The 24,432-nt window shown below is 38.9% G+C and overlaps 1 protein-coding gene across 3 annotated transcripts in view; it reads left to right on the top strand.

Moving 5' to 3' along the window:
* Nucleotides 1-24,432, top strand: part of LanB1 (laminin subunit beta-1) — a 584,100-nt gene that overhangs the window by 409,751 nt on the left and 149,917 nt on the right. For all 3 annotated transcript variants that reach the window (XM_067141389.2, XM_067141390.2, XM_067141391.2), the window contains exons 16-19: nt 6,161-6,288; nt 16,851-17,043; nt 18,385-18,528; nt 20,581-20,812. In XM_067141389.2, coding sequence (XP_066997490.2) covers nt 6,161-6,288; nt 16,851-17,043; nt 18,385-18,528; nt 20,581-20,812 — 697 coding nt within the window. The remainder of the gene's footprint in view (nt 1-6,160; nt 6,289-16,850; nt 17,044-18,384; nt 18,529-20,580; nt 20,813-24,432) is intronic.

Genomic DNA, 24,432 nt, shown 5'->3' with positions numbered 1-24,432 from the left:
TAAATGGCCTCCGGAGGCAATATACAGATAATGAAGATTGCTGTATTTCAATAGAAGTATTTAGATATGTCTGTGGGCTGGGGAGTGAATTGATAGCTCAGCCTGTAAAACTGTTGGATAGTGTCAGATACTGCAGTTGACAGTTGAGTTTTGAATCCTTTTTTGTGCATTCAATGTTGCGATTGTTGTGTTTGTCATTATTAGCTGTTGCCGGATGCAATGGCAGAGGTAGCTAACTCATCCCTAATGGAATAACTCATCATAGTGAGTTAACAACTGCTATTATATTTTTGCAGCAGCCGGAACATATACTTTTATGTGGAATCCAAACCACACCATGAGCCAGGCCAGTTCTTCCTAATGATGTGCTTTGTCTCAGCCCACATATTTTCGATTGGACTGAGATCTGTGATGCAGGGAGGCCAGTCTATAATATTGATTTCGTCCTGTTCAGCGTAGCATCTCTGGACGATCGCTGAGTGTGCATGGCAGATTGGTCCTGCTGAAAGTGAATTACTCCCTCAGGATACATTTGCTGCATGATAGGACCTTAATATCACTCATAATATGAATGTACTGGGCTGCATCTAACTGACCTTGTATCCCATGAAGTATTCCAAATCCATGGGAGGACATCCATTCCAGTACTGGTAAAGACATGTTACCACTACAGGAAGACACCTTGATGTACTGTGGCTCGTATCGAGCACCCGATGTTCTGTAAACATGTACCGACCATCGCTTGCTGAAGAAAATATAGGTACTTCCGAGAAAACATTTTCCCATTCGTGGTATGTATTTTCTTGACCAGTTGCTAGGCAGTAGTGCTGATGTTCATCGGATAGCTTTGGCTTGGTGGGCGAGCTTCTACTTCACAAGCAGCATTGGAATGGAGCCATTGTGAACTGTATCCACAGACCCAAGAAACCCAGTATTGTGCTTTAATTGCACCGCATTAAGAAATGGATTCTGATGTGAAGCGTTTACCAGCTCATTATCCTGGGCTGGTGTTGAAACATGCCACAATCCATTTTGTTGTGCACTGTTTTTATGTAATGCTGTACTCATATTGAATGGCCATCTTCTGCAGCAGCCAAATTTTGAACATTGGAATGAAACAGTGCAACTATTGTTATATATTTTTTTAGCTTCATCTGATTGCATGTAGAAGAGAAATATGGTCCAGATATGATTTACCAAACAGGTCATAATCCATCTTAGATTGGCTTTCTTGTAGATTTCAGCCCAATCGCAAATGTGTGGGCTGAGACAAAGCGTGTCATGAAGGAGAACTGGCCTTAAACCACACCAAGTTCCCAAGATGACCTTCGGGATCTAGCCTTTGATACTTGAGAGGAGATTGCCAACAGTGAGCAATATATTGCTCAACTCGTGGCTTTTGTTCCCCACAGACTTCAAGCGGTAATTGAAGCCGAAGGCCTTTATACGAGTTACTGGATGAGCTTGTGGTGTGGTTCAAATTCCATGTAAAAATGTATTCTTGGTGCTACAAAAATATCGTCAGCAGCTCACTACCGTGAGATATTCTTATTGGATTCAGGGTCATTTAGCCAGCCCCTCCACGGTGTAGTGCGATGGCTAGTAATGCTAAACATAATAATGACAGTATTGAACTCACAAAAAAGGTAGAGACTTGTATTCGAACTGTGAACTATGGTAACTCATTCTATCCAACTGTTTTCCAGGCTGAGCTATTAATTCACTGACCAGCCCACAAATAAATCGAGGTACTTCTGTTGGAAAACAACAATACCCGTTATTGGTCTATTACCTTCAATCATAGAAATCAAAGACAAGTCCATTTATGTTATGCTTAATGTAACAAGGAAGTAACATGTTTTGTGCATTAAACGATAAAATAATGCATGTAATTAAGCAAGGTAAAAGGAAATAATGTGTCTTCTCTCTATGCTTACCTTCTTACCTAAGCTATTAATTGACCAAGTACTATTGTATGTACTGCTATACAAATAAATTAAACTAAGTAATTACGGTAGTTGTTTCCTGTTAATATTGTTAGTGTATTCGAAAAAGCAACTCTGCTTACAAATTGTTCTAGTTAAAATTCCAAGCCCCATGGCTCAACAGCCTCCATGGCCTACCAAGCAACTGCTGCTCATCTCGAAGGCCTGCAGTTTATGAGGTGTCATGTGGTCGGCACAATGAATCTTCTCGGCCCTTATTCTTGGCTTTCTAGACCGGGCCTGCTATCTCACCGTCAGATAGCTCCTCAATTTTAATCGCAGAGGCTGAGTTTTCGAATTTTGCAATTTTATTACCAATACTTCCACAGTTTACCTGCAACAGTCTAAGAAACTAACCTGATCTGGCATCACTGCTTCTCACAATATCTTGTTGGAGGTCCTGTCTTCACTGTAGCTGCGTCGAATCTGCTCCCGTTGTGGATCGTCACTCGACTGCCCGTTATGCGCCGTCATCCGTTTGGGTGGAAAAGGACGCGGTGTCCCACGAATAGAGTTCACCTAGTCTCGCCACTCCTTGCCGGTTCAGGTGGAGTCCATCTCTGCTGAAGTCCCTGTCGCCAATCCAACTGTTGCCGTCTAAAAATCCAGAACTTTTGGCCACCCACTGAAGCTCTTCATTCAACCAGCCAGTCTTCTTCTATGATACATCTGGTCTCCTGAGTGTACCACTAATTACGACATTTGCCTTCGAGAAATTTTTCTAGTAGAGTTCAGTAGATCATAAATGTCCCCCATTATGTATTCAGTCTGTTGCCTTTTGAGTCATTAGTTCCTATGTGGAGAATTGCTACTTCCACATTCCTGCCGTATTCATCCTCTATTTTCTTGTTCAACTGTTCTCCTCGAATTCCCGGCAGGCACATCACTTTCACTGACTTATTTTCCTGTCCTATATGCCATACGATGTAGAGTCGCCTATCACCACACAATTTACTAGTTTAATATTCTCCACAGATGAATAAGTGCCTACATTTCTCACATACACTTCCTGTAACTTCTTTTGTAGCTCCGCAGTTATGAGATTTGCTTCATTTAATTCTCGCTGAAGTTTGTCAATTTTTGCTTTTTCACTAGTCGCATTCCCATTAATGAAACACTTGTTACATGCCATCCTTTCCTTATCACTGTCCAGGGCCTGTAGCTTAACCATACTTGAAATGAAACCACATTTCACACGTATCACATTTAGCACCAGATCTTAAGTTCCTCTTACATCCCATACACTTCACGTTCACATCCACCACCTCTTCTGAAGCTGCTTGAACAGAACCCAGGTTTAACTCCAAGCCTCCTGGTGGTAATGATTGTCAACGATATGGGTATGCTACAGTGTTCTAAGTGTTGTATTTTATGTTTTGACAGACTGAAAAAGTTTTAAGTTAGACCGCATTTCCTCATGTACTAGACTCCTGGCTTTTCGAGACAAAGAAAATTAAGAAAAAAAGGGCTTGCATATAAGATCTCCCAACATAATTCATCAGAGAAGAACAACGGTTCCGCTTCGAAGCGGGTACAGGCCGTACTACAGCTCCGACGACATCACATATAGTTGTGAATAGTTTCGTCCGTCTGAACCACACAGTGAAAACACAGATCAAAGTCATGCAGTACATTTGTGTTATGTAGCTACGAAATGTCTGCCTCCAATGGCATACTTCAGTTTTGATGACGTCATCCAAATAGGTGAACAGTTTTGTATGTCCGACCCACGCATTAGAAGCATGGACCAGTCGTACGATATGTCTTGTGTTTCATAGTTAAGAATGTCTGCCAGCATAACGATTAGCACAATTAGCAGCCGTTTTCAGAGGCCCCATTTTGATTCCTTGAACTGCCAGAGATTTAAGAGACTGAGCGAGTTGGCCACGCGGTTAGGAGTGCGCAGCTGTGAGCTTGCATCCGGGAGATAGTGGGTTCGAACCCCACTGTCGGCAGCCCTGAAGATGGTTTTCCGTGGTTTCCCATTTTCACACCAAGCAAATGCTGGGGCTATCCCTTAATTAAGATCACGGCTGCTTCCTTCCCACCCCTAGGCCTTTCCTATCCCATCGTTGCCATAAAACCTGTGTCGGTGCCACGTAGAGCAAGTTGAAAAAAAAAAAATTAAGAGATTGAGGAATAGCAAGAATGTTGATGTGCGGTAAAATGCTACATGCAGCTCACCTCCATTTTGGGGGAAAAAAAAAAAAAAAAAAAGGCTGCACCACCTTGGGATGAGCACACGAGTTTACTTTAGTTAAGAAAATATTCATGGTGGTTGCTATTAATATAGCAGGCGAGATGAAGTATGAAAAATTAGTATTTTTAATTGAATAATTTAAACAAATGTAATGAAGGAAGGAGGAAGATTGATAAAGGAGCTTTACTAGGCAGAAAGTAGTTGTCAGAGTGGATAGAGATGAAGAAATCGATGGGGTGTTTTTTTTTTTTTTGTGTGGCATTTGGCGAGACCTGGTGCAGTTCTTTAGAGTTGACCCCCTATAGTATTAATAAACTTGATGACTACATTTGGTTTTATTTGATCCGTATTGACTGGTATATATAACTTATTTATTACATATTACATCAAAAATGTTTCACTTATCAAAATATGTTCAATGTCATATGTAATAAATATACATAGTACATTTGTGACCGAGCTCGATAGCTGCAGTCGCTTAAGTGCGGCCAGTATCCAGTATTCGGGAGATAGTAGGTTTGAACCCCACTGTCGGCAGCCCTGAAGATGGTTTTCCGTGGTTTCCCATTTTCACACCAGGCAAATGCTGGGGCTGTACCTTAATTAAGGCCACGGCCGCTTCCTTCCACTTCCTAGCCCTTCCCTGTCCCATCGTCGCCATAAGACCTATCTGAGTCGGTGCGACGTAAAGCAACTAGCAAAAAAAAAAAGTATATTTGTGTATATTTATGTATGTAATTGTGTCGAGAAGGCCCGGTTTCACAGGATTCTGTTAAGTTGATGCTCTATAGGCAATCTGCATATGTGTGAGAATGGAGCCGTACCGAAGATGAATTCTGATGTTGAAGAATTCACAAATAGCCAGCCCCCAAGGCAGAGAAATTAACCAGTGAAAGTTAAACTCTCCGAGCTAGCTGGGAATTGAATCTGGGATACCTTGGACCAAAGGCCAGCATGCTAACAGTTTAGCCATGGAGCCGAGCATGAATTTGAAGATGTGTACATCAGGGATGCTGCATGTCCCCATTACTCTTCAGTGTGCACCTGAAGAAGCTGAAAGAGGTAGCCTTGGCAAAAGCAAGAGGAGTAGAGTGGGATGAGAAAGAGTGAGTACCATCAAATATGATGATGATATAGCATTGCTGGCAGAATCATAAGAATATTTGCAGAGATTTCTGGAGGATGTTGTGGGGGTCAGAAGGGGTTTTGGAATGACTATGAATGTAGGCGAGGCAAAAGTGATGAAAATCGGAAGAGAACAAGGACCTGTAGATCTATCAATAGAATGGAAAACAGTGGAACATGCAGAGTCGTTCAGATATCTTGAAGTCAGGTGATGTGGAAGTGGCAGCTGTGGAGAAAAAGTGAGGAACAAGAAGAAGTGAGGTACAGATACCTCTGGGAAATCTGGCTTTTGGAAAAGTGAAAGTTTGGGCACATATTGAGGAGATATTGTTTGCAAAGTAGATTGATGGAGTGAAAAACTGACAGGAGAGGAAGACTGCAATACAGAATTCTGGCATACATCGTGGGTGGAACACCACCTTGTCATTGCACCTAGAAAACTGCTATGTGATAATATTTCAGCTTAGAATTCTGATCGGAAAGATTCTGTCATCTTTATCAACAAATTTTGATCCTAAGTGATAAATGTGCTGCAGGTCATTATTTCTCCCTTCAACATTGTCACATAGCGGTGTATCGAGGTGCAAGGACGATATGAACAGATGAATGAAGAAGCACTGGGCAGAGAGACTTTGAGGATATCCAGCTGATAGCTGTCGTAGGACTGATCTACACAGGAGAAGACTGAACATTTCTGGAATATTTTAAGAACTAAGAATTCTTTGAATTAAATGAAATTTTCAATTAACAAAATTTGCAATACTAAAATTTTAGTGTATTTTAAATTATTTATACAAGTGTTGAGTTATGTTATCTTAACACACTTTCATGTTTTAACATTTTTTTGCAGATTCTCGCAGTGAAACTGTGTTTCCACCGGTATGCTTGGAGGCAGGAAAATCTTACATTATTCGCCTCGAGTTCAAACGTCATGACAGTGAAGTTGATAATCCATCAGCATCCATTCTTGTTGATTCAGTGAGTAATTTTGCTTACAGCATATAGAATAATGAAGGTTGTTTTCTCTTCCATACATCCTAAAATTGTGTTTTTGAATACATTTTGTGCCTTTACCTAGTTTACTATTGTAATTACATCCTTCCCAATACCATTTTAACTTTAAGTCTGTCTAATGTTGTTACCATTGCAGGCAAAATGTTAATATGTGGTGTACCAAAGGCCTGTTTATGAACAGTGCCGACCGGCCACTGCTGTTGCATTTACGTGGACAAATCACTCATGTGCATAAGAATCTAATGCATTTAACACATACATACATACATACATACATACATACATGCATGCATGCATGCATACATACATACATACATACATACATTCATACATACATTCATTCATTATCATTATAGACTGTTGTGCCTTTCAGCGTTCAGTCTGCAAGACTCTGAGAAGTTACTAAATGTCGCCACAATCCTCGATTTGCAACTAGTGTTGTGGCCTCATTTAGTTCTATACCTCTTATATTTAAATCGTTAGAAACCGAGTCTAACCATCGTCGTCTTGGTCTACCTCTACTTCTCTTACCCTCCACAGCCGAGTCCATTATTCTCCTAGGTAACCTATCTTCCTCCATTCGCCTCACATGACCCCACCACCGAAGCTGGTTTATGTGTACAGCTTCATCCATTGAGTTCATTCCTAACTTAGCCTTTATCTCCTCATTCCAAGTACCATCCTGCCATTGTTCCCACCTGTTTTTACCAGCAACCGTGCTCGCTACTTTCATGTCTGTTACTTCTAACTTATGAATAAAATATCCTGAGCCCACCCAGCTTTCGCTCCCGTAAACCAAAGTTGGTCTGAAAACAGACAGCTGACTTCCTTCTTACAGAATACTGTTGATTGCAACTGCGAGCTTACTGTTTTAGCTTTACTGCACCTTGATTCAATCTCATTTACCATCCTGGGAGAACACACATCCTAAATACTTGAAATTATCTACCTGTTCCAGCTTTGTATCACCAATCTGACATTCAGTTCTGCTAAATTTCTTACATACTGACATCAGTTTAGTCTTTGAGAGGCTAATTTTCATACCATACTTATTGCACCTATTTTCAAGTTCCAAGAAATTAGACTGCAGGCTTTCAGCACAATCTGCCTTTAAGACCAAGTAGTCAGCATAGGCCAGACTGCTTACTACATTTCCACCTAACTGAATCCCTCCCTGCCACTTTATACCTTTCAACAGATGATCCATGTAAACTACAAACAACAAAGGTGAAAGATTACAGCCTTGTCTGTAATATTTGGCGAAATTGAAAATACGAAATGGATAAATTGTAACTAGAATAAAATATAAATAACAAAATTGGGCACCACCTGCAAAAGATTTACAGGAATAATTTACTCTGTAGAGCACGAAAGAACTCCTTCTCTCAAGGAAACAGTCATCAGGCTGATGAGGCTCCAAACTTGCTTTATAACCTTACTTGTTACTGTTTACCCCTGAAATTAAATTTGGGTAGCATGCCAGGTTTTTCCTTACTTCACCGATAAAAGATTTACCACAAGTTTCACCACATGAATTTACTCCCAAAACAAAATTAAAACCAAACAAAAACCAACAATTATCATCACGTGATGAGACCAATATAAACATACACAGTCAACATCTACAAGCTATACACCACAACTGTACATAGTTCTGAAGGCCATGCTGCAAATTTGTTATATCCTATGGATAAGAAGACTGTCCCTTCCAAACCTTATATACATTAGCACAACAGAATCATCACCATGTAACCTATTTATCCCGGGTTATAACTGTATGTGAAACAAACCCAGTCACCGCACTATACAACTGTTAATAAGCCATAAACATCCACAATGTAAAATGTCTGCTGTGGGATTAATAAATAATGACAACCATGTCATATTATCCAAAGAGTAAGCAAGTAATAAACCCTTGGCCTACGGTTTCATCAAGTCATAATCAGTTCTGTGCACAACAACATATTACCTCCAGATTACCTATAAAACATTGCCCACAATGTGCATTTTCTCGGAGAGGAATAATCCGGGGTCTTACTCACAAAAAAAAAAAAAAAAACAATGCTATGTAACTTCTTCCACCAACTGCTCACCAGGAGTGTGAATTAGCGACTAATGCACGTGTCATGACTCCGTACTTGTACAGCAATGCATCCGTAAAGAACTCATACAGGAAAACTTTGTAGTGGTAGTCTTGATGAATAATAATAATAATAATAATAATAATAATAATAATAATAATAATAATAATAATAATAATAATAAACTCATAGCACGCATACACAAGATGGTTCCTCCAGCACTCCATAATAAGTAAGCTAAGACCCTCCTTGCACGCGCACACATGTATATTTAGGCTCACTCCATGTGGCTGTCCTGTCTGCCAAAAGTATCCTGAGAACATCACTACCATTGCCACGTCTTCAAGTGTCTCTTGGTCAACAAAGTCTTGTTCGAAATTGGAGCTTTCGGATTGGTTACCAAGCTACCGACCCGCAATAGCCATCTTGCACGTTTATCCACATTGATGAATAACCATCTTCAGCATACACTTCCCGCCCTTACCTCGGGTGTCTCAACAACTTGTTGCAACACTTTTAACCAATTTCAACCTTCTTTCCCGATATAGTCGCGGTTTTCCAGGTTGCACAATCTTTACTGCTAGGACATGTTCACATACTCTTATCAAAACAGAAATTTAAACAAAATATAATGATGCACATATGCAGTATTCTGTAACTCCAAATTCTTCTTGCAATATTATGTTCTTACAACTTAATTTAAAAACTTGCATGATATTTACTACTTTATAATACAAATTATTTTACGAATATTTCCTAACCTAAAATTGGGAGAGTAATCGGGAGGTAGTGGGTTTGAGCCCCACTGTCGGCAGCCCTGAAGATGGTTTTCCGTGGTTTCCCATTTTCACACCAGGCAAATGCAGGGGCTGTACCTTAAGGCCACGGCCGCTTCCTTCCACTTCCTAGGCCTTTCCTATCCCACCGTTGCCATAAGACGTATCTATGTCGGTGTGACGTGAAGCAAAAAAAACAAAAAAAAAACAAAAAAAAAAGGAGATAGTCGTATACAAACATTTTCTAACCTAAAATTGGGGATCATACTCTTGTACAGTTAATGTCTAACCCCTGTAAATACCCTGAACCAAAAACTCATTCTACTATCAATTCTTACTGCGGCCCAATTGTCAACAAAAATTCCCTTGATTGATTTCAATAATCTACCCTTAATCCCATAGTCCCCCAGTATGGTGAACATCTTTTCCCTCGGTAAACTGTCACATGATTTCTCTAGATCTAGGAAACATAAACACAACTGTCTATTCCTCTCGTAGCATTTTTGAATTACTGGCGCACTGAAAATCTGATCCTGACAGCCTCTCTGTGATCTGAAACCACTCTGGTTTTCATCCAACCTCCTCTCAACCACTGATCGCATCCTCCCTTCCATTTAATTTCTGTGCATAAATACGGACCATCATTCAATTCAACATTTGTGATACTTATGTTACTCTCAGTCTTTGTACTTGGCATCACCTTCTTGCAATTGTATTATGAACAAGCTGTTGTTATTTGCAAGAGCCTGAGCCATATATTGTACTTCTGACTTAATTTTTTTGTTTCACATATTTGCTCTATGAATTTAAATTAAAACCTGTATTTCCAACGCACTCCCACAGAAGTTTACACTTGCTGTCACTACTAGATATGCAGTAGCAAGTTTCTTTCCTAAGAGTTTTTTTAAAGATTATCCATATTAGCTTAGCCGTTTCACTGGGGGAATAGAATCCTAGCGCTGAACAGTCTGTGGGTAATTATTCAGCACACCTGACAGTTGTGCTAATGTGCACAGTAGCTTGCAGCAGACGAATCAGACTGACAGAGGATGTAATTTTTAATTAATGTTAGATGAATTATTAATTAATATTGATAAGTGGCATTGTGATGATTTAATAATACAGTAGACCTTGATGTAGCCATAAAAATTCACACAAAATGCTGTCAACTTGCGCACATTGATTTTTATTTACAGTTAATTATTTGCCCATTAATCACACATAACCCAGTCAACTGCCATCACAAACAAAACACATCAACAAACCACTATCTTTAACAACTGCCTATCATGAAGCGCATGGAGATTGCACCCTTAAAACAGTTGACTGCTGACTGCTTACATTAGCATGTTGGCCTAAACGCAACACGTGCTCACGAAAACAACTCCAACTAAACAATGACTCCACTCCACCATCAAGACCACTTCCTTATATATTTCGCCTGACAGGCTTCTAGAAGGATATGTCACAGCATATCTTCTAGTAAATTCTAGAGTGCTTAATACATAGTTGCAATTGGAAGGAAGGTTCTCCATAGTTCTCATCGTACCTAGTATTATTCTGGATATTACAGTGTTTTGCACAATACTGTAGTGGATTGCACACCATATACAGTATTCAGGTAATAATAAATAATATACTATTAATTACAGCTTCATAAATATATACAGCAAATAAATGGTCGTATCATCTGTACATGTGACGTAAATAATAATAATACTAATACTAACTGGATGTAAACACTTCATAGCCATACCTCACAAGTCATAATAATCATAATCATAAAATTATAATAATAATAATAATAATAATAATTCGAGCTCGATATTGGTATTATTTACCCATGGGTTAAAGAATATTGTTTTCAAGTTATATCAGTCTATTACACTTGTGTCAACCTTGATTATCTGTGTTAATGGATGGCACACAGTGAACTGTTAATTGGGGGAAAAATAACAAAAAATCAGATATTCCATGTTACCAACGTAAATGGAATTTAAAACTACCTAAATATAATCATAAAATATATTAATCCTGTACTGTTGTAACACCAAGAACTCTGATGCTAAATTTGCTACTACTTTACCTTTCTTTATCCGTTCAGTTTCACTTTATTTTCAGTGGTTAAAACTACATGCTTTTCCTCATAGTCCTGTCACTAGCCAAGCTTTAAGCTTCTAAGTTGGCAGCCTTCTGTAGCACGCTGTAATGTCGTCTGAGCCCAAGGCCAGTGGATAACATGTTGTCTTGTTCCGCTCACATGAATATTTTTTCTGCTTTTGATGTGACGTATTAACAAGATCTGCTGACAGCCTGGAGTCTAGCTGGCGACTCAAGGGATAATTTATTGACAGTTGTGTTTTGTTATTGCATTCAGCTGTAATCGCCCCAAGTTTCAGTATCAGTGTACCAGTTGTTTAATTATATGTTACACAAGTTTCATATAGGAATACTCAACCAGCTGGTTATTACAATGTTTCATAAAGTGCAATCTTTCAAATTGATACTCGAACTGTGGGGAAAACAATTTCAAGATTACAATAACGTTCATATCCCCAATTTAAGTGCTGTTGCAGATGACTTTTTTTTTTTTTTTTTCAATTTCAATTCAATCACTACTGATCTGCAGTTTAGGGGCACACTGCTCACCTGATGCAGAATTGCAGAATCTAAGAAAAGACTGGCAATATTCCAGGAAAGAGTTTCAAAAAGGCTCCAATAGATGGCAGAAGCAATCAAAAATTGCCAGACACCTACAGGCTACTAATCCAACTTACAAATGTAATTTGACTTTCAAATCGCCTAAATGCGTCTGATACAAGTGCAGTTGCTGTTGACGCCAAACCCATTCAGGGGGTTATTAGGATTCAAAATACAGTGGTATGGAGGCAATCTAAGTACTTCATGCTCATGAACTTGTGCCACTTTGTCAGTAAAAAATTTCTTTGTGATTATTTCCTTCCTTCAATTTGCAGAAGTATGGCTGTAACCAGAACTACTACAGGTTAGGAACCCCTAAATTATCTCCTTCCATAAAACAAAGCAGGAACATAGCAGGAACCTTAATACATAGTGTACAATGGTAGCTCGCATTGTTGAGCATGATGGCACATTTCCTGGGAGGCAGATTTGTTAGTAATTTAGTTTGAAACCAATATTTGAACACGTTTGCATCCATTTCATTGCGTGAATTGGCCACTGAATCACCGATGCTGTTGCATGAATTGAACAAACAGTTTGATACCCAACCTTCAGTGCTGCCTGCATGAAGTATTGTGATACACTTGCATCAGAACACAAATGCTTGAAGGCAACACAAATAACTGCCTCCATCCCATCCTTTTTTTTTACTATGGCATAGGTATCATTCCAAATTTCAACCAAGATATTGATTTGGTATCCACAAAATCTCAAATACTTTAGTCTGATTAGGTGTCCATATCTCCATGCTACTCTTCGGCAGACTCCATTATAATTAGTCTCTTATTAAGCGCTCAGAAGAAAAACCAAAGTTTCTTTAATAATTATCGAAAACTGCTTTCTTTGTAGTAAATTTAACATACTTCCAACAATTGAATTAAAAGTTCTAACAGTCAGTTTTTGTAATGCAGGAGGAGGATGATACAAAAATCTCTAAATCTGCTAATATCAATTTTTGTGTACCAAAAAAAAAAAAAAAAAAAAAAAAGTGTTTTTTTTCCTGACATTAAACCATGCCAACCTCGCCTATATTATGAAAAATTTTCCCTCATAGCTTCTCCTATTTTTGAAGTGGAAAATAACGAAAAAAGAAGGGGAGGGGTATAATTATATGTGAGTAATAGTTTAAAAAGAGAGCTTTGTTTGCTGTTTTCTGTCCTAACCTCTTAGCATATAATATTGCCATACCCAAACCATTGCCATGTGGCAAGCTTTTTATATTCCATCACCAGGGGACTGGTCACATGCCTAAATGCCATGCCCATGCTACAGGTACAGAACACTGCAGAATTAAGGCTGCATTGTCTGAAGCCTTGCGACAAAGCGGTGAAATTCAATCACTTTGTTGGTATAATCTGATGAATGCCGCTGGCACAGTGATATCCTTCTTCACAAACTTAGTCGTTTTTCCCTGTAAAGTGTTCTGTCCAACTTCTAATTGCTTTAAAAACCCTTCTCCACAATACCAAGACTTTGTGCAATTTCATGCACTTCAAACTGCATCATTTCGTGATTTACAGCATTACCGTTACCTCTTTCTCTTGCTTGCCTAAGCCACTCCAAAACTACCTGCGTTTTCATATCCACCATCCTTCACACAGTGGAAGGAATGAGATGGGTTTTGCCCCCTGTAATTTCTTTCTGATTATGCCAATAACGAATCATAAACGGTTGCACTTCATATTTACGGCTCTCCGCTCCCACTCTACTTTCTGCGGTATTCAACTGGAAGGGTGCTGTAAAACTTGTTCTCTAGCACATTTTCACTCTTGCCTGTGTACTGGACACTCCCTAATTGCACACTACATGTTGACGCGCAGATGCTCGGAAGCTGGAAGAGCATTGAGAAATCTTGGGTGGGAGGGAGAGTGGCCAAGGCCGAGACCAGTGCACAGGTGGTGCAGAAGTGTGAGTTTTACCATTAACTTTAATGTTGCATTTGCTGCCTGGTCACTTGAAAGACTTTTTGCATTTTTTGTGGGGTCGACAGAGCATATAGGCTCAATAAAGGACTTGACTCGGAGTGTTTATGACCAGGTGCCCTTCATATGATTACCAGCTTGACTGAGATTTTGTCAAAATAACTACCTGCAAATTTCAATACTTTTCCAATAACTTGTTGATATTTTTTTTCCCACATAAGGAACTTGGAGGATTAGAGTCAAGTGTCCTGTGAACTTAATATGTCTGATAACATGTGAGAATATTGTGGGATGTATTTGCAGTTAATTCTTTACCAAGCTCGGTAGCTGCAGTCGCTTAAGTGCGTCCAGTATACAGTATTTGGGAGAAAGTGGGTTCGAACCCCACTGTCGACAGCCCTGAAGATGGTTTTCCGTGGTTTCCCATTTTTACACGAGGCAAATGCTGGGACTGTACCTTAATTAAGGCCTTGGCCATTTCCTTCCCGCTCCTAGCCCTTTCCTGTCCCATCATTGACATAAGACCTATCTGTGTTGGTGCGACATAAAGTAACTTGTAAAAAAGAAAAGGTTAACCCTTTGATGGTCGGGTTTTTCGAAGCACTGACATAACTCACAATTTAGGCTTTTGCACGCTCATAAACAAACCTCATAAATTAATGTAGAGGCACATATGTTAGTTGCAAGAATTGACTGTCATACATGAAAGAAGTGAAAAATCAAATAATCACACAATCTTCAAGATGACTAATGGTTTTTTTTTTTTGTGTGTGTGGTATTTCACAAAATGTGGTGGTGGACACAGATTTTGTAACAGTCTTTGCCCTTTGGTTTTCCTTTTGTAGTGATTTGGTCATTTTGAGGTAGGGAACTGTTATAATTTAAATGAAAGAACCGTAGAATTGATTTATAATGATTACAGAGCATGAACCGAGAAAATACAGGAGTGTGGATGAATGTATCAGTAGACCGCTACTCTTGTACTTCTATGGTATGTTTGTGCACATGACCCTGAGCATAATTCCTAAAAATCAACGCAGTCCTTTCACAATTACATCCGTTTGCTTTTGTACTCAGGCTGATGGAGGAGTTACATGTTACAAATTTCATGTCTGGTCCGTATTGAAATGTACATCAGTTTAAAAAATATTACTAAAGTTTATTAGGATCAACCTATTCAATAAAGTTGAGTTCCTAAAGTTAGGATTTACATTTTATTGTACTAAAATTTGATGGGACATGTTTCGCCCATTTAGGTATGAGTGTAAAAAGGCTGATGATGCCCTTTAATTGTGTTGAATAGGTTGATCCTAATAAACTTTAGTAATATTTTTTAAACTGAGGGAGGAGTTCCTGGATAATTATTTTCCACGAATTGTGCATGATAAAAGTTTTACACCTCTGTGCAGATGGGAGGTCGTAATTCTTCTTAGTCTCTATCACTTATTCCTTCACCCTCGATTATGACATTTTCTGGAACGAAGTTGTCATCTTCATCCGTATGGAAAAAATCGGAATCCTCACTTACATCATTCGTGAAAATTTCAAACATTTTCTCACTATCTAATAGTACTTCAGCGGCCATGTTTTTCAGTTAAGTTAATTTCCAAAGTAAACAAGGGAATTATAGGGTCCACCTATTCAATACTGAAGAAAATTTGTGATAGATTCTACAAGTCTGTTAAATCTTCACATTTAATTTATTTAGTCATATGGGACCGGTTTCGACAAAAATTGTATGTCATCATCAGCCAAGAAAAGAAAACAAACACCAAGCTCGATAGCTGCAGTTGCTTAAGTGCGGCCAGTATCCAGTATTCGGGAGATCGTAGGTTCGAACCCCACTGTAGGCAGCCCTGAAAATGATTTTCCGTGGTTTCCCATTTTCACGCCAGGCAAATGCTGGGGCTGTACCTTAATTAAGGCCATGGCCGCTTCCTTCCCACTCCTAACCCTTTCCTGTCCCATCGTCGCCGTAAGACCTATCTGTGTCGGTGCGACATAAAACAACTAGCAAAAAAAAAAAAAAAAAAAAAAAGACATTAGAAATACATTAAAATTTACATCTCTAGTAAAATTATACCAATAGTTTACAAAATTATTCATATTAGGGCTAAAATGTTTATACAAATGTAAACTGGTAATCGTATTACATTGGTGTATGTTTTATATGATGTGTACAGCATAATAATTACAATTGAGAGATACACTAAAAATCCTTGTACAATACACTTTGTACTAAAATGTATACAATTGTCAATTTATCGGTACTAAATAAGTGTAATATTTTTGTTTACACACAGTTTAATACATTATTAAAAACAGATGGGTATTGTAATCAAGTTTCATGAGGCTAAGAAACAGGTACTCAATTATAAGTCATTCCACAAAAGTATATACAATGATGGTGTTAGAACATTCTAATTGGAATACAGCTTTGTACTTAACAGAAATAATGATTAAAATACAGTAACTGCCAATTTAAACAAAGTAGGCAGGTTGAGTTTATAGATCACTGGTGTCTTGGCATTAAAAGCAAGGTACTAAAATAGAGTTTTTTATATCAGCTTGTTTCATTTTATGCCCATGATTGTCATAAAAATTATGATATGAGGTTGATTAATATAAAATGACCAAGGCTCTTGTTAAAACAGTGTGTCAAAAAAGGATCTTATATGAAAAATCCTTGGTTACATAGGTGGGATTTGTAATATCTGTCTTCAATGGACTCGAATCCCAGGACATGTAATGCAATTGTAGCATAATCGCATAATTGACTAGAGGACTCGTTATGCTGACCACATGCCACCTCGTAATCCACAGGTCTTCGCGCTGATCAGTAGTTGCTTGATAGGCCGAGGCCTTTCAGGGCTGTAGTGCCATGGGGTTTGGTGTTTTTTAAATGTCTTATTACTATGATCTTCTTAATCATTTTGATTCATCCAATACTTATAATTTTAAAATTATAATTCAGATATTCTGATTATACTTTTGAGAAGTCTTTGTTGTTACTACAGCTCTTTTGCTCATTGCTGTTTTATTTGCAGATTGTGCTCCTACCAAGAATTGAAAGTATACCATTCTTTGATGATAGTTCAGTGGCAAATCAACGTCGTCGACAAGAGTATGAGCGTTATCGTTGTGGCGACTATTTCTACACAGTGTTGAAGGGTCCTGTTCATGATGTCTGCAGCAAATACCATCATAACATTGGCTTCTACGTTCATGGAGGAGCATTCCGTAAGTTTTCCTCTGCATTTATTTATGATAAAGGTTTGCAGTCAGAATATTTGTGGGCATAATAGTCTATTGAAAGTACGTGTGGTAGTGATTTTGTAGGGCAGCTACTATTACCTACCAATACAGATACCACAGCTATGCCCGTTATTAGATAGCCTTCATATACAGGGTGCTCCCCAATATGTGGGAAGTAATCAGGGGTTGGATAGTACATCCCAAACAACACAAAAAGTCCATATGATTATCTGCCCTGCAGCTGATCGTTTACAAGTTGCAGATTTTCCAAATTTTTATGGGAAGGATTGGTAATAGTTGTACCTGGCACATCCCACATAAAGTAGTTGTCACCATGTTGGTGTACCAATAAGGATACTGCACTCTAGTACAAGAAGTGCTCAAGATGTCCACCTTGTGCCTGTATGCACACTTCACTAAGGCTCCTCATTGATTTTTGGACATGTTTGAACACTCCAGGTAATGCACATATTCTATGGCAACCTTATCCCACACATTGGCAAAGTACTGCAATGTCTGTAACAGCATGCCTGACACCAAACTTCATCCTAAACATGAATTCGTCCCCACATGACTAAAACAAGCTTATCTCTTAAACAATCAACTGTAGGGCATATGTTCTTCGAGACTCTTTATGTTGTTTTTGCATGTACTATCCATCCTCTCATTACTTCCCACATGTTTAGGAGCATCCTGCATACTAATGCACAGGGCTGTTGACCAAGGCTTTTCATACCCTTACTTCCTACCTGCACACATAGTCATCTCTGGTTTAATGATTAAATTCTTCTAAAACAATTCACATTTCATTGCTATGAAAAGAAATAAAACTGCTTTTGCGTTGCTTAACAAGGTGAAGATTTAAGGCAGAATATTAAATAATCTACGGTAATTTCAACTACAAAAATGTTTTAGGCAATTATTCTGGGTTTTATCAGAATGATTTCTCATTCCAAATCTGGAGAGACTCACCTCATCCATGTTCTTATTAAACCAAACCACCAAATTTGCCTATCAAACTGGTATGGGGCAATATTTATATTTTGTTTAGGGAAACTGTTTATTTATGGATTTTTCTAAATTACACATTTGATTTATAAAATGTTCACTGAAGGTAAATGATCAACATATTTTGATATTTCACACTTTTGAACCTTTTAGCACCTTGCAATAACTCATTTTTGTACAGATTATGCCACAAGTGTTTCAGACCTCATTTCTCTTCAATTCTTGTATAGAGGCTTAATTGGTCTATTTCATACATCAAATATGAATGTTTTAAATGAGGTCAGAGCTAACTTCTTCTATGTATTTATGTATTTTCAGCTTGTCAGTGTGATCCAACTGGTTCTATTAGTTCCTTGTGCTCTGCTCTTGGTGGTTCCTGTCAATGTAAACCAAACGTGGTAGGACGGCGTTGTGATCGATGTGCACCAGGAACGTATGGATTTGGACCAGAGGGTTGCAGAGGTATTATCATATTTATTAGCTATTCAGTTATCTGTTAGGGAGAGAATGATCAAGAATGTCCTTACTGTGGGTGTGTTTTACTGTTTTGTGCTCAAATGGTGTATCTAGAGATGCATGATGATGTATATATTATTCACAAGAACACAGTTTGTATTCATTATAATGATTATTAACAGGTATTGATATAGTCGAGCACATGCTGTAATACACTCGTGAGCAATTGGATTAGAGATACCTGGCTAGTAGCTTTGATTATGCCAGCATTGTGACATGGCATGGATTCTGTAAGACACTGGAAGCGTTGGAGAGCCATACTGATCCCTGCACAGCCTCCTATAATCCATGAAGATTGGTCAGAGCAGGGTCCAGAGCAGCACTCTAGATGTGCTCGGTGGGATTAAGATTGGGGCTCCTCAGGGGTCAGGCAAGCATCTTCACATCTGTGGAGTGCTCATCGAGCCATTCAGCCACAGTTTGGGAATGATGGGCTGTAGCATTGAGATGTTGTACGTACACGTCACCTACAGGATTCTGGAGTTGAACAAAGGGGTGAACTGATATGCCAGCAATTGCTATAATGTTTACTGGTGAGGGACATTGTTGGATGTACCAGGGGTCCCATTTCATCCCACATGAACAGTCCCCATACCAGTATACCACTACCACCGGCCTGAACTGTACCCTACTGGCAAGAGGGATCCATTGCTTCATGTGGTTGACAACCCACTTGTACCCAACCAACTGCATGTACTAACGGTTAATTCTACTAATTTGTTAAGGCAACCCTTTCCCATGCTTCGAGTGTCCATTGTTGGTGTTCCTTTGCCCCTGTCGGTTGTTGTACCTTAAGATGGGTGTTGACCAGAGGTACCCTTGTGAGACACTTAATTCTGTACCACATGCCGAGGAGATGGTTCTGGATGGTATGGCTACTTACACATCGTCATCGTCCAGCATTGAATTGACGAGTGGTCTGCTGCACTGTGGCCTGTCTATCTGCTTTAATGATCCGAGTTAGCTGACGGTGAACCCTGTCATAAATGCGTTGTACACCATGACAGTTGACCCTGGTGGTCGTTTTGCCTGAATCCACGTACTCTTGGCACACTTTTGATACGGTGGACCTTGGATGGCCCAGTGCCTGCACGACTTCAGAGATGGACTGAACGATACATCTGATGCTGACAATCTGGCCACGATCAGATGCACAGAGTTCTCTTGTCTTCCCCATTTTGTAGTCAACTGTTACTTGTAAAGCCCTTACAAGCTCTAAAGTCCCTCCTGTTACATTCCCCAGGCCGAGCATAGCACCATTTCCCCACAACAGCAGATATCTTTTAATATAATTGCCCAGTTCTGTTTCTCCCTCTTCCCACACTGACCCGCCATGTGTTTGCCCTATTATATATGTTCCTCCCTCCCTCCCACGCTCCCTCTCTCCCCCTTTCCCTCTCTCTTGTTTTGACACTAGTTTGTTCCTTTCCATTGCATATTTTGACTCGTCGGGTTCCTTTTCTCCTTCTGTGCTTGTCCTGGGTTCCTGGTCTTCAACCACCTGTATCTTTATCTTTTGTCTCTTCCCATCTCCTGAGTTTGTCTGGCTTTGTATTTGTCCTACACTTCCCACATGAAGACTGAAGATCTGTCAAGTTGGTCCCTCGGTGAGTGTTGATGCCCACCCTCTTGATGACACTGGGAAGCAGAAACGAGCTTGTCGGGGGATGACAAAAGATGGATGTAGAACTGGAACTGATGTGGAGAGAGCCTGTGTATTTGAAGATGGCAGTGTATGAAGATATGGAGATGTCCTTGTCCCTTTGTGTTTGTATTAGTCTCCTATTTCTCTTGCCCTCTCTTCACACTGACCTGCCATGTGATTGTCCTATTATATCTCTTCCTTTCTTACTCCTCCCCTCACCCTATCTCTGTCTGACTTGTTAATTGCTCATGAGTGTATTTTATATTCCCTATGCTTCTGTTTTAAGTAAAAACTCAATTTTTTGTTAAAATTTCCATAATATATGTAGTGATACTTCCATCTTTCAAATTTAGCTTGCGACTGCAATTCGGTTGGAGCATTGGATAATTTCTGTGATGTCCAGACTGGTCAGTGCAAGTGCCGTCGTAACACATATGGACTCCATTGTAATCAGTGTCAACCAGGCTTCTGGAACTTTTCCAACTGTCAGCGCTGTGAGTGTAATGGTCATGCTGATATCTGTGACTCCAAAACAGGTGCCTGTATAGACTGCAGAGGCAGTACACAAGGGCACAAATGTGACAGGTAAAAGTCATTTTGTATTAAAAAAGTGTAATAATTTTACTATGGTTCATGCATTGTTCAATATATTTTGTGTTAGAAGTTGCAAACAGCAATCTTGACAAGGTCAGTGCTATCAGTGTTGTTAATCTCCTATACTTCTTTACCTCCATTTTTTCATACAATATTCTTCTGTCTCACACTTGTCTTCTCAAATTCAGGACTTTTTTTTTCACTCTGTGACCTGTCCAGACTATTCTGTAAGTAGACTCAAATAACTCTGTGTAAATGAAGGTCACTGGATTTCATAATGGATCATTGGGCTCCTTGATGTGTTCACAAAGATGCACACAAAATGCTGTCAAATTGCATACACTTAATTTTTTTTACAAACTGTTAAACATATGTCACACATCAACAGACCACATTTTTAACAAATGCATATCACAATGCACATGGAGATTGCAACCTTGAAAGAGTTGACTGCTTACATTAGCACGTCGGCCTAAACACAACACGAGTTCACAAGTACAACTCCTGTTAAACCATAACTCCACTTGCCCATCAAGACCGCTTCCTTGTATACGTCGCCTGGCAGGCTTCTAGAAGGATATGTCATAATATATCTTCTAGTAAATTCTAGAGTGCTTAATACATAGTTACAATTGGAAGGAAGGTTCTATATAGTTCTCGTCTTACCTAGTTTTTATTCTGTATATTACAGTGTGTTGCATAATACTGTAGTGGATTACACATCATATATACAGGTAATAGTAAATTATATGCTATTAATTACAGGTTCTTACATTAACTAAACTCATACATATATATATATAGCACATGTTTCTTGAGATAACTTCACAAACAACGCCATTGTATCGCCTGTATATATAACTTAACTACGTAAATAATAATAATAATAATAATAATAATAATAATAATAATAATAATAATAATAATAATAATAATAATAATAATAATAATAATAATAATAATTCTAAATGGATGTAAACACTTCATAGCCATACTTCACAAGTAGTAATAATAATAATAATAATAATAATAATAATAATAATAATAATAATTCAATCTTGATATTGGCATTATTTACCCATGTGTTAAAGAATATTATTTTCAAGTTATATTAGTTTCACACTTGCATCATCCTGCCAGTTTTGTAAAGTGTCTCAACTGAATGATAGAGTGGTGACTGAAATCATGATGTATTTGTGTTTCTCACTCATTCTTGCCTTTGTAAATATATATTCACCGGTCATAACTACAATATAATAAATGTGAATTTCTTAGATGTTTATTTCTGTTTGTAAAATGGTGAATAAGGAAATAATCAGCATTAGAGCTTTTTCAGTAAGTCTACCGGTACTTATGAATTTATCAATAATGTATTGTTGAGCATTCTGAGAATGACCGACTTCAAAGAAAGCCCTGAAATTGAAAACCACTTTTTATCCTTGAATAATAATAATAATAATAATAATAATAATAATAATAATAATAATAATAATAATAATAATAATAATAATAATAATAATAACAATAACAATAACAATAATAATAATAATAATAACAATAATAATAATTGGTCCTGAGAGTCGGGATACCAGTTGCTATGGAATGGGAGTGGGCTTCTCGGACATATACTGAGTCATGGCCCTCCTTGTGCTCAGGCGGCTAGGACTACAATTCACCGGTGGTCCATAACCCGTTAGAGGAGAGTTCCTCACTTGGACTATGTGCAAGTAGGGTAGCACCCTGCTTCATGAATTTACCGAGCTCAGAACATTTTAAGCAAGCCTCGGACCTATGGGAGTAATGGAGTCCCACTCCCATTTGACAGGCGAGGGAGTCCTTGGAAACAACTTGGCGAACAAAATGGAATTTGATGGGGAGCTATCAATATTAATGGGGCTTATGGAAGAAAGAAGGTAGAACTGGCTGAGTCAGCAAAGAGGATGCATCTGGATGAGCTAGGAGTAAGTGATATTCGGGTAAGGGGAGATAATGAGGATGAGATAGGAGATTATAAAGTGTACTTGACGGGCGTTAGAAAGGGAAGGCCAGAGTCTGGGGTAGGGCTCTTTATCAGGAATACCATTGCACGCAACATAGTTTCTGTTAGGCACGTCAATGAGTGAATGATGTGGGTAGATTTGTCAGTGGGAGGAATTAGGACAAGAATTGTGTCCATGTATTCACCATGTGAGGGTGCAGATGAGGATGAAGTTGACAAGTTTTATGAAGCATTGAGTGACATCGTGGTCAGGGTCAACAGCAAGGATAGAATAGTGTTATTGGGCGATTTCAATGCGACAGTTGGGAATAGAACTGAAGGATACGAAAGGGTGATTGGTAAATGTGGGGAAGATATGGAAGCTAATGGGAATGGGAAGCGTTTGCTGGACTTCTGTGCTAGTATGGGTTTAGCTGTTACGAATACATTTTTCAAGCTTAAGGCTATTCACCGCTACACATGGGAGGCTAGGGGTACCAGATCCATAATAGACTATATCTTAACAGATTTCGAATTCAGGAAATCTTTTACGAATGTACGAGTTTTCTGGGGATTTTTTGATGATACAGACCACTATCTGATCTGTAGTGAACTATCTCTAGGCCTAGGGTAGAGAAAGTGAAATCTGTCTGCAAACGAATAAGGGTAGAAAATCTCCAGGACGAGGAAATTAGACAGAAGTACATGAATATGATTAGTGAGAAGTTTCAAACAGTAGACAGTAAGCAGGTTCAGGATATAGAAAGTGAGTGGGTGGCATATAGGGATGTTGCAGTAGAAACAGCAAAGGAATGCCTAGGAACAACTGTGTGTAAAGATGGGAAAAGGCGAACATCTTGGTGGAATGATGAAGTGAGAGCAGCTTGTAAACGTAAAAAGAAGGCTTATCAGAAATGGCTCCAAACAAGGGCCGAGGCAGACAGGGATTTGTACGTAGATGAAAGAAACAGAGCGAAACAAATAGTTGTTGAATCCAAAAAGAAGTCATGGGAAGATTTTGGTAACAACCTGGAAAGGCTAGGTCAAGCAGCAGGGAAACCTTTCTGGACAGTATTAAAGAATCTTAGGAAGGGAGGGAAAAAGGAAATGAACAGTGTTTTGAGTAATTCAGGTGAACTCATAATAGATCCCAAGGAATCACTGGAGAGGTGGAGGGAATGTTTTGAACATCTTCTCAATGTAAAAGGAAATCACCCTGGTGGTGTTGCGAACAGCCAAGCTCATGGGGAGGAGGAAAATGATGTTGGTGAAATTATGCTTGAGGAAGTGGAAAGGATAGTAAATAAACTCCATTGTCATAAAGTAGCAGGAATAGATGAAATTAGACCTGAAATGGTGAAGTATAGTGGGAAGGCAGGGATGAAATGGCTTCATAGAGTAGTAAAATTAGCATGGAGTGTTGGTAAGGTACCTTCAGATTGGACAAAAGCAGTAATTGCACCTATCTATAAGCAGGGGAACAGGAAGGATTGCAACAACTATCGAGGTATCTCATTGATTAGTATACCAGGCAAAATATTCACTGGCATCTTGGAAGGGAGGGTGCGATCAGTCGTTGAGAGGAAATTGGATGAAACCCAGTGTGGTTTCAGACCACAGAGAGGCTGTCAGG

This window comes from Anabrus simplex, chromosome 2, assembly GCF_040414725.1.
Source record: "Anabrus simplex isolate iqAnaSimp1 chromosome 2, ASM4041472v1, whole genome shotgun sequence".
In the NCBI taxonomy this organism is placed as follows: domain Eukaryota; kingdom Metazoa; phylum Arthropoda; class Insecta; order Orthoptera; family Tettigoniidae; genus Anabrus; species Anabrus simplex.
This window is presented reverse-complemented; position numbering and strand designations above follow the sequence as displayed.